This window comes from Typha angustifolia, chromosome 8, assembly GCF_048772165.1.
Source record: "Typha angustifolia cultivar Huaian chromosome 8, ASM4877216v1, whole genome shotgun sequence".
Taxonomy (NCBI): Eukaryota; Viridiplantae; Streptophyta; class Magnoliopsida; order Poales; family Typhaceae; genus Typha; species Typha angustifolia.
In genome coordinates this window covers 16,109,284-16,124,087 of record NC_133246.1, presented here as the reverse complement: position 1 = coordinate 16,124,087, position 14,804 = coordinate 16,109,284, and the positions used below count along the sequence as shown (strand labels likewise).

General features: G+C 43.8%; 1 protein-coding gene and 1 pseudogene across 1 annotated transcript; both read left to right on the top strand.

Moving 5' to 3' along the window:
• The first annotated feature begins 247 nt into the window (after positions 1-247).
• LOC140765077 (receptor-like protein kinase FERONIA) lies at positions 248-3,741 on the top strand (annotated as a pseudogene).
• Positions 3,742-11,024: 7,283 nt separating this feature from the next.
• LOC140764716 (receptor-like protein kinase FERONIA) lies at positions 11,025-14,233 on the top strand. Its single transcript, XM_073103432.1, has one exon. It carries the CDS (start codon positions 11,413-11,415, stop codon positions 14,041-14,043), a length of 2,631 nt encoding a protein of 876 aa, XP_072959533.1. The 5' UTR covers positions 11,025-11,412; the 3' UTR covers positions 14,044-14,233.
• The last annotated feature ends 571 nt before the right edge of the window (positions 14,234-14,804 follow it).

The following is a 14,804-nucleotide window of genomic DNA, read 5'->3' as shown; positions in this document are numbered from 1 at the left end:
CCGAGTTTGTGATATGTATTATAAGTGAAGTCAAGTCTGGTTGGAAGAAATATTATTTTGTTTACTAGATTCCAGCCACAAAGTGATGATCATAATGGCCAGTCCTATGTCTTTTCTGTGGAAAGATTCGTCATCGGGGATAACATAATTACAGCGGCGGACTTCCAGTTAGACCGCTTGATCACTTGCCATTATCGTTTGGAAGCAGTAATGAAAGTCTTCGCAGATTAGTCTTTGATATGGACGCATGAAGGTGGCATGCCAATTACAGTTTGGCTTTTTCTTGCACTGGTCTTCGGGAATTGATTAGAAAAAGGTATTTAGTTGATTTGGTCTTCGATTTCGGTTTGGAAAATTCTATTTGACAAAATTTGTCGGATGGGTTATTTCCTTTTTTCTTTTCTTTGTGTTGAATAAAAATACATGGCTAAAAGGGACTGCAGATGATGATCACCAATCCAAACTGCCGAGGACTGAGAGCAGATGGGTTATTTTATTGAAAATTTAAAAGCGGTCGACGTAACTTTCAAAAAACTGTAGCGAAACTCTTACTTCCTGGACGGAGAGCATATGAGTGGAGGAGAAAAAAAAAAATAGAAATGTTTTAAATAACATCTTTTTGTTCGGGCATACTGCGTACAATTTTTTAAAGATAATTTTATTCATACTTTTTAAAAATAAATTAGATAAGTCTATACTTTACTCACATTTTATTATTTGGCTGCAGAATGTAATGGTTATATTAAATAATTTTATGCAAAAATCTATATTTATTTACTAATTATGAATAAGTATGTTAATTGTTATTAAAATTTTACTTAGAAAACACTTGTAGTAAAATTTTATGCATAATTTGTAGTTTGAAATTTTTTTCTGAAAGAAAATCCGTAGACTGATAATTTATTTCAGTTTTAAATTGTTACAACTTGATATCAATAAAGAAAATAAAAAAAAATATTAATCTTATAACAAGCTCTATATTTAGCTAGCAAACAGATGAGCACAATATCAAGCAAAGTAAATAACATAATCACTCTTATAAGATAGCATAGGAGGTAGGACATGTAAATAAGTCTCTTGCTTCGCTAGCACAAACTACGAAACCTAAAAATATAAGAGAAGCAGGCTAGGCCAAGTAACTTCGTATCAAATACAATAATGGCAAGCACCAGATGCCATAACAAGCTACTAAGACAAAATCTAAAAAAAAAAAAAATAAATAAATAAAAACCACAAACATAGCCAAGCTTGATAAAACGTGAAGACACTTGGCGCTCCAGTGACCGCTGTTGCAGAAAGCATCCTCATAAGTGGGTCTGGCTTAGAGGGGGGAGATCTATACCAATAATGTCGACAAGTGCCGACAACACGAGAGGAAAGGATAACAGCAGTCGAGGGTGCGAGGTGGGAACGGCTGTTATTCCACATCTTCAAATACCCACCACTACTTACCGCGGCGATGCACTGGCGCCAAGCGGACCAACGGCTTCACAAACTACTTGGATATTTTTCCACATTCCAAAATAGAGTAAGTAGCTCCACTCCCACTCCCACCTCACCTAGTCTTAGTCAGTTAGTCCCCTCTTCGCTTTTGCCCCTATTCGTACCACTCTCCCTTCTCTCCTCCCCTCAATTTACAAAGGTTTCTTGAAGAAGATTTCATTTAGCTGTATATATTTAGAAGTTAGAATCTCTTGTGTCTACTTTAACGTCCGCATTTTCTTGCTCATACTTTAGCTTTGCGGCGCGTAGCTGAGTAGAATATTTTAATTTCTCTTTGTTTTGTTTTTCCACAGTATATAGTTTTTTTTTTCCGTGTTTCCTCTCCCTTCCTGTATGAAATCCGATCTTGGTGTTAGATGAGCTAGTTCCTCAGGTTCTGTTGATATTTTAAGTTAATTTGATTCAGTTATCCTTATGACGAAAACTTTTGCTCTTGTTCTTGCTCTGTTCTTAAGTTTATTTTTGATTAATTTTAGCTTCTCGACCGGCGACAACTCCACCTATGTCCCTAGTGAGCACATCCTCTTGAATTGTGGCTCCTCCGGCCCGAGCAATGACACCGACGGGCAGACCTGGACCGGAGATATCGGATCCGAGTTCGCGCCTTCCCTGAATGCTCTCGCGTCCACTGCCTCGTACCAAGACCCCTCGGTCCCCTCCATCCCTTACTTGACCGCCAGCGTCTTCACCTCCCCCTACACCTACTCCTTTCCCCTCACCCCCGGCCGCAAATTTGTCCGCCTTTATTTTTTATCCTTCCAATTATTCCAACCATGCAGAGTCTGACGCTTTCTTTGCCGTCACCTCCGGCCCTTACACCCTCCTCAGCAACTTCAGTCCTTACCTGACCGTAAACGCCCAGAATTATGCCTACCTCGTCCGCGAATTCTGTTTGAACGTCTCTTCCGCTGGTCTCAACGTCACCTTCACCCCGTCAAAGAACCACAACAATTCCTACGCCTTTGTGAACGGTATCGAGATCGTCTCGATCCCCGACATCTTCGCCATGTCGACTCCTAAATTTGTTTACGGCGGTGACCCGATAGACTACACGATCGACCAGGACATGGCGCTGCAGACGATGTACCGGCTAAATGTGGGTGGGAATGTTATCGACCCTAGCAAAGACTCCGGCTTGTACCGCTCGTGGGATGATGACTCCGCTTACATATTTGGGCTGCATTTGGAGTGACTTTCTGGAAAGACTCGAATCTAACGATCGCATATCCACGGAGTTTGCCGGCCTACATCGCGCCGGAGGGCGTCTACTCGACGGCACGATCCATGGGGCCAACTGCCCAAGTCAATCTGAATTACAACCTTACCTGGATCCTTCCGGTGGATGCTGGGTTCTTCTACCTTGTGAGGCTTCATTTCTGCGAGATCCAATATCCTATCACTCTAGTAAACCAGAGGACGTTTTTTATTTACCTGAATAACCTGACTGCTGAAAGACAAGCAGACGTGATTTCTTGGAGCACTGGAATCGGCATACCCGTGTATAAGGACTATGTCGTCTTAACAACGGGGACTGGATCAATGGATATGTGGGTTGCACTCCATCCGGATCTCTCCAGTAAACCAGAATATTATGATGCTATACTGAATGGCCTTGAGATCTTTAAGATTAATCGGATCAGTGACAACAGTCTTGCAGGACTCAACCCGGATCTAATAATTCAGCAGCCAGGAGCTGGCAAGCAGAGTAGCGGATCAAAGCCAAATATTCCGGCAATTGCCGGTGGAGTTATCGGTGCTTTTGTTGGCATTTTGCTTATTTGCTTCTGTCTGTTTGGAATGTGCAAACGGAAGAGAAAGATGGTGAAGAAGGAAGCGAATAGCAGCAGCGACGTCGGGGCTTCCGGTGATTATGTCCTCCAGGTACAAGAGAGCGGCAATCTCATCGATGAGGAGAAGCCATGAGTCAATGGAATCAATCAATCACGACCAAAACCACCACAATGAGCATCGGAGGCCGTAGCGTTGCAAGTAACGACGTACTCCAGCAGCCTGACACCAAGCGCAGTGTTGTTCTTAGAGATCACGATATATGAGATCAAACTCGTGAGCGAGTATTTGCATCATCGTTTTATCTTCAACATGTAAACTAAACTAACTTACTCAGCAACCTGGCTTAATCGATGCGGTGCATGCTCGGCTCATCTATAATATGAATAATATTATATGAAGATATGACCATATATATTAATAAGATTAGAGTATTACCTTTTTAACTCAGTTGTATCATGTACAATTTATATTTCTATGCACGTGAATTTCTTTTCTTTCTTTTTTTTTTTTGATTAAAAAGAGCTGAAAAATCAGCTTGATATTACATTAATTCAAACAACTCCTTTGGCCAGGTATTCGACGGATAAATCTTGCGGCCACCTGCCATCTTCCTACCTGCCTTCGCAAGCCAATCAACAACTCTATTGCCTCCCCTATTATGTATGAGTAATCTTTACACTCGCGAGTAACGCCAAAATTGGGAGGCGCCTATTAATTGTGCCCCTAAGAGGCTAAGACGCCACGACACGTTGCTCTCGCCTTGTAGCATTTTAACCAAAGCTTCGGCATCCGTCTCCACTATGATCTTTTCCCACCTCTGAGCCTTTGTGTGAGCTATCTGAATAGCTCTGGCTTCACAAAATTCAATTGAGATCTTACTTGTAGGCTCTATACCTGCCCGTATCAGCTCATCCTTCCATTCCTCACAATAAATCCTACACCACCGTGATAATCACTATCCACATAGGATCCATATGTGTTTATTTTGACCCATCCTCTCGGCTGTGGGTTCCACTTCACTAGATCTTTTGCGCTGCCCAGACAGCTGACCTCTTTCGATTGTCGCCTATACTCTTATGCCAATAGTATTGCTCTAATCACCACTACTCTTGGAGTTGTCTTCATAGACCGGAAGATCCTATTGTTGCGTTCCTTCTAGATCCCCCACACCTAGCTATAATGACTGCCTTGACCCAACTATCACCGATTGGATCATGCTCCCAAGATTTGGTAATCCAATCATGATCTTCCACGTTCGCCAACTCAGCTAACATGTCCCAAGTTTCCAATGCAAATCGGCCGTGGTCCCCTGGTGCAGGTCACACAGCTCACAACTTCGTTCTGGGCCACAGCTTATCGCATAAAGGAAGGCTTTTGTAGGCACCCTATTCTAGAATACCTTCAATCTGTGGGCCCTTTCAAGTAGGCATAGACCGACTTGGACCTAGCTTCCCCGCTTGAGTCCAAAGCCCACCCACACCCAAAGGTCTTCACTCTCACCTCCACCTCTCATCATCGTGGCAATTGTAAAAACTATGTCATGACCGAACCCACTCAAGAGTCTATTAGTATCCCAACCACCTTGCTGCACGAGGTCTAATGCACATGAATTTCCATCGAAGTTTTCCATGTTGATAAAGCACGGCCACCTTCCTAACTGCATCTTTGTATGCCATACATCATCCATGAGGGAGGTCTTCTCGCCTCTGCCGATGCTTACCTTGAGCCTTGCTTTCATCGCCTCCACCACCTGACAGATCACCCTCCAAAGCCACGAACAGCCTGGTTTCGACCTAGTCGACTACGATCGAAGTTAGTCGTACTTGTGCCTTCCAATGGAAACCCATGGTGTCTGTTGTTCTCGAAGCACGTTGAGGACGTGTTTGCCGAAAAGAGTGTACTTGTCAGTTCTCAAGCATCTAACCCCCAACTTGCCTTCATCCTTCCGCCTAAGAATAGTATTCCAGCTTATGAGATGGAGTCCGCGTCGCTCTGCGCTTTTCTCCCAAATGAAAGACCTGATGATCCTCAAGATCTCATCAAGAATAGAATTGGGCAACCAAGTCGAGCCCATCCAATAATACGAAATGGTTGTCAAAGTTGACTGCACCAAGATTATTTTTCCAGCCAGAGAGAGGGCATTCCTGTTCCATCTAGATAGCTTCCGTCAACCCCGTTCCACCAAGTCCTGATGACCAAGCACAGGGATGCGTTGGCTAGAAATCTTGATGCCAAGATAGGTGAATGACATTTTTGCCTTCTTAAGGCATTAAGCCATATAGTTCATCCTTAACATCTTCATCCAGCCAAGGAAGGATAAATAGCTCAGACTTATCCCTGTTAACATTTTGATTAGTATGACGGGGGTACTACTCTAGTGCACAAACCATTACCTTTGCATTTCTTTGGTCTGCCTTGGTTACTAAAAGCAAGTCATCTGTGTAAAGAAGATGCGCCACCTTCCCCTCCTTGAAGTTGTACCCATCCACCAGACCAACTTCCACCTTATCGTTAAGGATGAACGTTAGCAGCTGCGAACACATGATGAACGAATATGGAGACAATGGATTACCTTGGTGAAGGCCATGGTGCAGGGTGATCCAGGCCCCTGGCTAGTCGTTGATTAAGAACCCAAAGCTCGGGTATTTTATACAAGCCCATATCCATCCTCGCCACTTAGTCGGGAACCGCATTAGCTCCATCATTTGCATGACCACAATCCACGAGAGCCAATCATAGGCCTTCTCCATATCCATCTTGGCCAACAGTATTGGTGGAGATTTCCAATCATTTACCAATGAGTGAGCAATTTCCTGCACTGCCAAAGTGCTGTCATGTATTAATCTACCCGAGATGAATGCAGCCTACTCAGGACCAATTAGCTTGTGTAGTAGTGGCTTCATCCGATCGATGAGGATTTTGGTGATCACCTACCATGTTGCACAAGGCTATTGGCCGAAAGTCCTTAACCGTCACCGGGTTTTCCTTCTTCAGGATCAGGGTGACATAGGTACGTCCCCATTGCTTTTGCATCCTCCCCTTGGTGAAGAATTCTACTACTACCTTGCAAAGGTGGGTACCGATCTCCAACCAGTACGCCATGTATACCTCTATCTGCAACCTGTCTAGTCCTGTCGCCTTCCCCCTAGGCATGCCAAATATTGCCACTCTAATCTCCTCAGATTGACCGGTGCAACCAGCCCATGAGCTTCCTTCTCGTTTAGCGACGGAATGGTAGGGAGTGCTCCCCAATCTTCATCAATAGAGCTTGCCTCTCTTGACGGCTCCCACAACTCCATGTAATGGGCTTGGAACATAGATTTTATCTCCCCTTGATTCGTGGTCCAAACCCTATGCTCATCTGCCAAGCCAATTATGCGATTTCTCCGAATTCTAATACTAGTAGTGAGGTGGAAGAAGGATGTATTCTTATCTCCGTGTTGCGCCCAACGAAACTGGGACCTTTGCAGGCATTTCAGATTAATTTGCCTACTCGGCGCACACTTCACATTGTATAAGCCTCTGAGATGACCCACTTTGTCCTGACTTAGCCTAGCCCTTCACCGCATCCACTCCTTCCATCTCTTCAATGGTGCACTGCACCCTTTTGAGCCTAGTCTCAACATCTCCAACGCAGTCTCGACTCCACGCGTTGAAAGCCTTCTGAGTAGCAAACACCTTGTGCATGAAAGTCAGCATGAGACTCCCATGGCCACTCCCTTTCCAAACCTGGTCCATGATAGCTTTACTACCTTCATAGTCCATCCACAGATGTTCAAACTGAAAAGGCTTGACCCCTTGCCAGGCAACAACACCAAAGGACACCAACAGAGATGCATGGTTAGACGCAGCTCTATTGAGGTGAGTAATCTTACAACTGTGAAACCGCTCGAGCCAGATGGAGTTAGATAGCACCTTATCTTGTCGGACCCAGACTCGCATTGCCCCGAGTTAGTTATTGGACCACACGAATGGAACACCTTCATAGCCCAACCATCTCAACAAACTCCTTGAAGGTCTTATCTTTTGATCCAAACGTCGTCTCCCTTGATTTTTTATCATCTAGTGACAAGATAGCATTGAAATCCCCCATGACTGTCCACGATAAATCATTCGTGACAATGCTGGCCAATTTGAAGGTTACTGGCGTAAAGAAACGAAATCATGCACGTGTTTCCTTCTGGCAAGGAGATAACCGCATGCATAGCAAACCTTGAGACCGCCACCACATCAAACCATCCTATACAGGTCTTCCATAGCAGGACAATGCCGCCAGACCGTCCACAACCAGGACACAAAAATGCGATAACACCGGTAAGGGCCCTAGCCACATTGTAGCTCTTCTTCTAGCTAACATGCGACTCTACTAGGTACACCATTTCTAACTTGTGCTCCTTGATAAGGTCTCTACATAGATCGAGAGCCTTTTTTTTTAAAGTGCATTGACAGTTCCACACAAGGTTTTAATCATTGAAACAAAAACAAAAGCATGTCGGAGAGTTAAGCTCTCAGCCCCCTTTCGACAATGATGGGCCTACCCCATCTATCAACACCACCTCCATCTGACCTGCCGGTCCATCCTCCACCATGGCCGTGGATGCACTAGGTGCATCACACAGAGGCAAGATAGTGCAGCCATGTTGGTCTTGCTCTATTTCCTCCACCTCCAGAGACTCCTTTCCGGGATGAATATTTTCCTTGAGCAAAGCTACCTCGTGCGCGTGCTCAGCCGGAGGTACCTGTTGATCAAGTATTACCGAACCCGAGTGAAGGGAAGCTAGGCCCTCACTAATCACTTCTTTAGGAAACGCTATCTCCAACGAGAACCTTTTTATTTTGGGGTTTTGCATGGTTTTTATGTAGGCCGAGTTCGTTGGTTTACCACGTCCATCACACATATGCATGTTAAAGCTTCCAATTAATGCAATCTTGGTTCTATGGCATGAAGGTTCGCCTAGAGCAACATCTGTCCCCACTAAAACCTTATGTTGGCCCTCGAGATCCTCTATCTTTCCATCCTTGTCATTCTGCATCCCATCATAGCCTGTAGCATTTCATGCCCCACCTCTAGAATTTGATATTTGATATTTGCTCAACCCCACAGTATTCTCTGCTACCTATCTTGGGACCCGTAGGTTCGCGCTTCGAGAAGGATCACCTTTCTCCCATTGACTCTTGTGCATTTGCTCCTTGTGCATGGGCCCTTTGCCTTTCTCAACTTTCCTCAGCAGTTTGACTCCATATTGTCCTTATCATCTTGCTTCAAAGGAGCTTGCTTGTGTCCAACGCTCTGATCCTTGGGCGTCGTGCCACCTCCCAATTGGCTCTCCTATACATTCCGTTGCTGATTCTCCTCACACTGAGTTCCACGAGGTGCATTGGGCTGACTCGGTGCAACCCGCCCATAGCTCCCTCTCTGCGAGTTTGTTGGTTTCTCTGCCCTTCTCCCTCCGTCGGTTGGCCTCACCCTTTTAACCACTTTTATCCAAGGCCTGAACAAGTCCGATCCTGATGGTGTTGGTGGTGGGTTCACGCTCTCTTGCTCCAAATTGGTTGTTGGTTGCTCTATGTTTTGCACCTTTATCCTTTACGTCCTGCTCACAACAGCTACCATCCTCCTTAAGCTCTGGACATAAGGCCTTCTCATGCCCCAACCTTCCATAGTTAAAGCACATCTTCGGTATGCCCTCATAAATCACCATTTGCTCGACATTGTTAGACTTGGGCCCAAGCCAAACCAATTGCTTCAAAAGCTTGCTCTGGTCTATCTCAATGCATACTCAAGCATAACGACTTCACTTGTAGTCAAGTGTAGTCTCATCAACTCTTAGAGGTTTGTTGAGAACGTTGCCACTGGTATTAAAGCCCCAAGCTCCCAGTATTCCTTTGGTAAGTCTGGGAGTTGTATCCAAACTAGGATAGTGAAGGTAGTTGGTGTTGGTCTAAAATCATTCTTCCATCAAATGAGATTCAACACCTTACCCCCTTGCGTCCATGGCCTGCTTGATATGACGTAGAGCATATCCTCCTCTTTGACAAATCAAAATGCATAAAAGCCCTCCGCCATGAGACCTCAAATCCTATGATGTCGTTCCACAGTCTAGCTAACATGCCCTTCAACTTGTGCAATTTTCACTGCTCACGGCATTTGGCCACGGTAGCCAGATCAATTATAACACAGTTCTCGCTCTTTGAGATTAATAAGTATCTCCTCTGGAATCTTGCTATATCTGCTATGACTAGTTATCTTATCCGCTACCACCGAAGTCACAACCTTCCACCTTCAATGTTGGGGGTGCCTGCTCTTCCCTCCGTTATTTAGCATCGCCTTCCTAGTATGCACATGAAAAATTAAGAGAAATAGTATAATTACATTTCTTTTAAAAGAGCTGATGATCCGATGCAAACTAATTATTTATTTTAAACAAACATTCCTTCCTATGCATGGATAAATTAAGAGATGTGACTTGGATAATCGGTCATCTCCTTACACGCAGTTAAAGAGTCCATGCACATTTCGATCATCACTCCTTTACTTGAGATAAAAATATACATAATTTAAAGTTATGCACATTAATTATACATAAGCATAATTTGAGGGAGAGAGAGAGTGGTGTTTGAGTGAAATTTATATATAATGATAAATTTGTTGGCAAATAAGGGATGCTTATGCACCATCCAAAACACTGGGTGAGAATTTTCTTATTATATATCCCCTATAATCCCTCTTGAATGAAAATTAAGAACAAGGAATTACTAAAAATACAAAGAATTCTTAAAATGAGGTTATATCCCTAGATCTATAATAAAAGTGTCATAGTATATATAAACAGGTATCCCTCTATTCGAGATACAAAATCAATTATTAATAGAGAAATTTATGCGACACATGGACTTGAGTAATTGAGATTCAATGCAAAATTTTAAATGAAATTATTTTAAATGAAATTTTTTAGTTTAAATAGGACAAACAATCTATTCTAGTTACAATAAAATTATATCTAAGTATCACATAAATAAATAAAAGAGGATCTTTAAATAACACCCTATATTTTTTAAATTCTCTAATTAACATTTATCTTTGGGGATTTCGAAACCGTCCTCTTATTTTCACTATAATCCTAGTGGAACTTTAAGCTTTTACCAATTACTATGCTCTATGATTTCTACAACTTCACTTATGATCATTATATTATAGTCTCTAATGATGTCAAGAATGTAATAGGTATAAAGAAACTTATGATGATTGTATTATAGTTTTCAATGATGCATTCTATAATGCAAAAAGAAAAACCGAAAAGGAATCAGTGAGTTTCAAAGCTTTAAGTTTGCACAATTAATAAAAAAATTAAATCAATAATTTAGATATTTATGGTTTGATGTCCTCTTCCGTCTACCTTCTGATCAAATATAATCACAAGGTGCATTCAAACACGTCAATAAGAAAGACTAGAACGACTTGAAGAGCATTGTCACCTTTATTAAAATACAAAAGAACAAAAGGCAGATAAGTGCCATTTTGTTAACAAAGGAGAGTGACAAAGCGTAGTGGCAGTCCACTTCTCCCTATTATGGTCGAAATAATAAATATAGTGAGTCTCCTACACCACATCTCCGCGTCTCCAGACGTCCACTCAATCGAATGGCTGTGATTCCACCGTCTTCAAAGACCCACCAGGCCACCACTACGTACCGCGGCGAAGCATTGGCGCCAAGAGGACCAACGACTTCACAAACTACTTGGATATTTGTTCACATTCCAAAATAGAGTAAAGTAGCTCTACTCCCACCTAACCTACTCTTAGTCAGTTAGACCCCGCTCGCTTTTGCCCCTCCTCGGTACCACTCCCTTCTCTCCTCCCCTTAATTTACAAAGGTTTCTTGAAGAAGATTTCATTTAGAAGTTAGAATCTCTTCGTGTCTACTTTAACTTCCGGATTTTCTTGCTCATAATTTAGCTTTGCGGCGCGTAGCTGAGTTGACTATTTTAATTTCTCCCTGTTTTGTTTTTCCCCCTTGTTTCCTCTCCCTTCCTGTATGAAATCCGATCTTGGTGTTAGATGAACTACTTCCCGAGGTTCTGTTGATCTTTTAAGTTAATTTGATTCAGTTATCCTTATGACGAAAACTTTTGCTCTTGTTCTTGCTCTGTTCTTAAGTTTATTTTTGATTAATTTGAGCTTCTCGGCCGGCGACAACTCCACCTATGTCCCTAGGGAGCACATCCTCTTGAATTGTGGCTACTCCGGCCCGAGCAATGACACCGACGGGCAGACCTGGACCGGAGATATCGGATCCAAGTTCGCGCCTTCCCTGAATGCCCTCGCGTCAACTGCCCCGTACCAAGACCCCTCGATCCCCTCCTCCATCCCTTACTTGACCGCCCGCGTCTTCACCTCCCCCTACACCTACTCCTTTCCCCTCACCTCCGGCCGCAAATTTGTCCGCCTCTACTTTTATCCTTCCAATTATTCCAATCATGCAGAGTCTGATGGCTTCTTTGCGGTCACCTCCGGCCCTTACACCCTCCTCAGCAACTTCAGTGCTTACCTGACTGTGAACGCCCTGAATCGTGCCTATCTCGTTCGCGAATTCTGTTTGAACGTCTCTTCCGGTGGTCTTAACCTCACCTTCACCCCGACTAAGAACCACAACAATTCCTACGCCTTTGTGAACGGTATCGAGATCGTCTCAATCCCCGACATCTTCACCATGTCGAATCCTAAATTTGTTGATGGTGGCGACGGGACAAATTACGCGATCGACCAGGATATGGCACTCCAGACGATGTACCGGCTAAATGTGGGCGGGAATGTAATCGACCGTAGCAAAGACTCTGGCTTGTACCGCTTGTGGGATGATGACAATGCGTACATATTTGGGGCTGCATTTGGAGTGACTTTCTCCAATGACCCGAATCTAACGATCGCATATCCACGGAGTTTGCCGGCCTACATCGCGCCGGAGGGCGTCTACTCGACGGCACGATCCATGGGGCCAAATGCCCATATCAATCTGAATTACAACCTTACCTGGATCCTTCCGGTGGATGCTGGGTTCTACTACCTTGTGAGGCTTCATTTCTGCGAGATCCAATATCCTATCACTCTAGTAAACCAGAGGACGTTTTTTATTTACCTGAATAACCTGACTGCTGAAAGACAAGCAGACGTGATTTCTTGGAGCACTGGAATCGGCATACCCGTGTATAAGGACTATGTCGTCTTAACAACGGGGACTGGATCAATGGATATGTGGGTTGCACTCCATCCGGATCTCTCCAGTAAACCAGAATATTATGATGCTATACTGAATGGCCTTGAGATCTTTAAGATTAATCGGATCAGTGACAACAGTCTTGCAGGACTCAACCCGGATCTAATAATTCAGCAGCCAGGAGCTGGCAAGCAGAGTAGCGGATCAAAGCCTAATATTCCGGCAATTGCCGGTGGAGTTATCGGTGCTTTTGTTGGCATTTTGCTTATTTGCTTCTGTCTGTTTGGAAAGTGCAAAGGAAAGAGAAAGACCGCGGCTAAGAAGGAAGAAACCAGTGATGGTGGGCCTTCCGGTTGGCTTCCTCTGTCCCTCTACGGCAACTCACCTTCAGCTACTGGGAGCAATGCTTCATCACTTCCGTCCAAGCTATGCCGCCACTTCTCTATTGCAGAGATCCAGGCTGCAACAAATGGTCTAGACGAGGCCCTTCTTCTTGGCGTCGGTGGATTTGGAAAGGTCTACCTTGGTGTTATAGACGGTGGATCCACTCAGGTCGCAATTAAGCGTGGGAATCCATTGTCAGGGCAAGGCGTTCATGAGTTCCAGACTGAGATTGAGATGTTGTCAAAGCTTCGCCACCGCCACCTCGTCTCTCTTATCGGCTACTGCGAGGAGAAGAATGAGATGATCCTGGTCTACGACTATATGTCTCGTGGAACGCTTCGAGAGCACCTCTACAAGACCAACAAACCACCTCTCCCATGGAAGCAGCGGCTTGATATCTGCATTGGCGCAGCTCGTGGGCTACATTACCTCCACACCGGTGCCAAGCACACCATCATCCACCGGGACGTGAAGACGACTAATATTCTCTTAGACGATAAGTGGGTTGCAAAGGTTTCAGATTTTGGTCTATCAAAGACCGGCCCTACGTCATTGGATAAAACACATGTAAGCACTGTGGTGAAGGGCAGTTTCGGATACCTCGATCCAGAGTATTACCGCCGGCAGCAGCTGACCGAAAAATCCGATGTCTACTCCTTTGGAGTTGTGTTGTTTGAGGTTCTTTGTTCTCGTCCAGTTCTGATTACTTCTCTCCCGAAGGAACAGGTGAGCTTGGCTGACTGGGCATTGCACTGCCAGAAGAAGGGCATTCTTGATCAGATCGTCGACCCATTTTTGAAGGATGAGATTGCTCCTCAAAGTTTCAAGCAATTTGCTGAGACCGCGCAGAAGTGTTTGGCTGATAAGGGGATTGAAAGGCCATCAATGGGTGATGTCTTGTGGAACCTTGAATTTGCCCTCCAGCTACAAGAGAGCGCAGAAGAGAGCGGCACTCTTATCGGTCTGACCCCGGAGAAGGAGACGACATTCATGACGGCAGGGAGGGGAGGCAGAGATGAACCATCAACGGAATCAACCACAACCACGACCACAACCACCACAACGAGCCGTAGCATCGCAAGTAACGACTCCAGCAACCTGACAGCAAACATGGTGTTCTCAGAGATCATGAACCCAAAGGGACGATGAGTTCAAATTCGTGATCTTCAAAATGTAAACTAAGTTATTACTAAGATATTCCACGACCTAGATTATGTTTTTTTTTCCTTTTTTTTTTTCTTTTCTCATCTATATGGTCAGTATATTTAATGAAACTTGCTGTCATCTTATCGAACTGCGAAAAGCTTGTCTAAACTCAATCAGGATATCTAGTTTTGCATCTTGCGTTTGTACTTGAAGCTATCTGCACTTTAGGAAGATTCTATTACTTCTGAATGCTTTGATGCGATAATGTACTTTAAATTATTATCTGACTTCCTGATGTTAACTGACTCCGCTTCCTAATCTCTTGGAAGTTCTTTTTTCTAAAATAATCTCTTGGAAGTTGGAGTCCTTGTAAAGTTTGTTTGTTCCAACTTGTCAAGTAGAATACATAATTTGTTGGTGCTCATTAAGCGATTGACTTTGCTTTCGAATAAGAAGGCTTATATAGATATATATTTGTCTGATCTAACCTACCATGGAAATCAACTGTAAATTCTTCTTTTTTTCCTTCCCGAAATGGTCTCGAACCCCTTGTGTCATGCCAATCTATATATTCCACGGTGTGTGTGAACAGTACCCTCTTTGGGGTTTGGCCTTCCGAGTTTGTGATATGTATTATAAGTGAAGTCAAGTCTGGTTGGAAGAAATATTATTTTGTTTACTAGATTCCAGCCACAAAGTGATGATCATAATGGCCAGTCCTATGTCTTTTCTGTGGAAAGATTCGTCATCGGGGATAACATAAT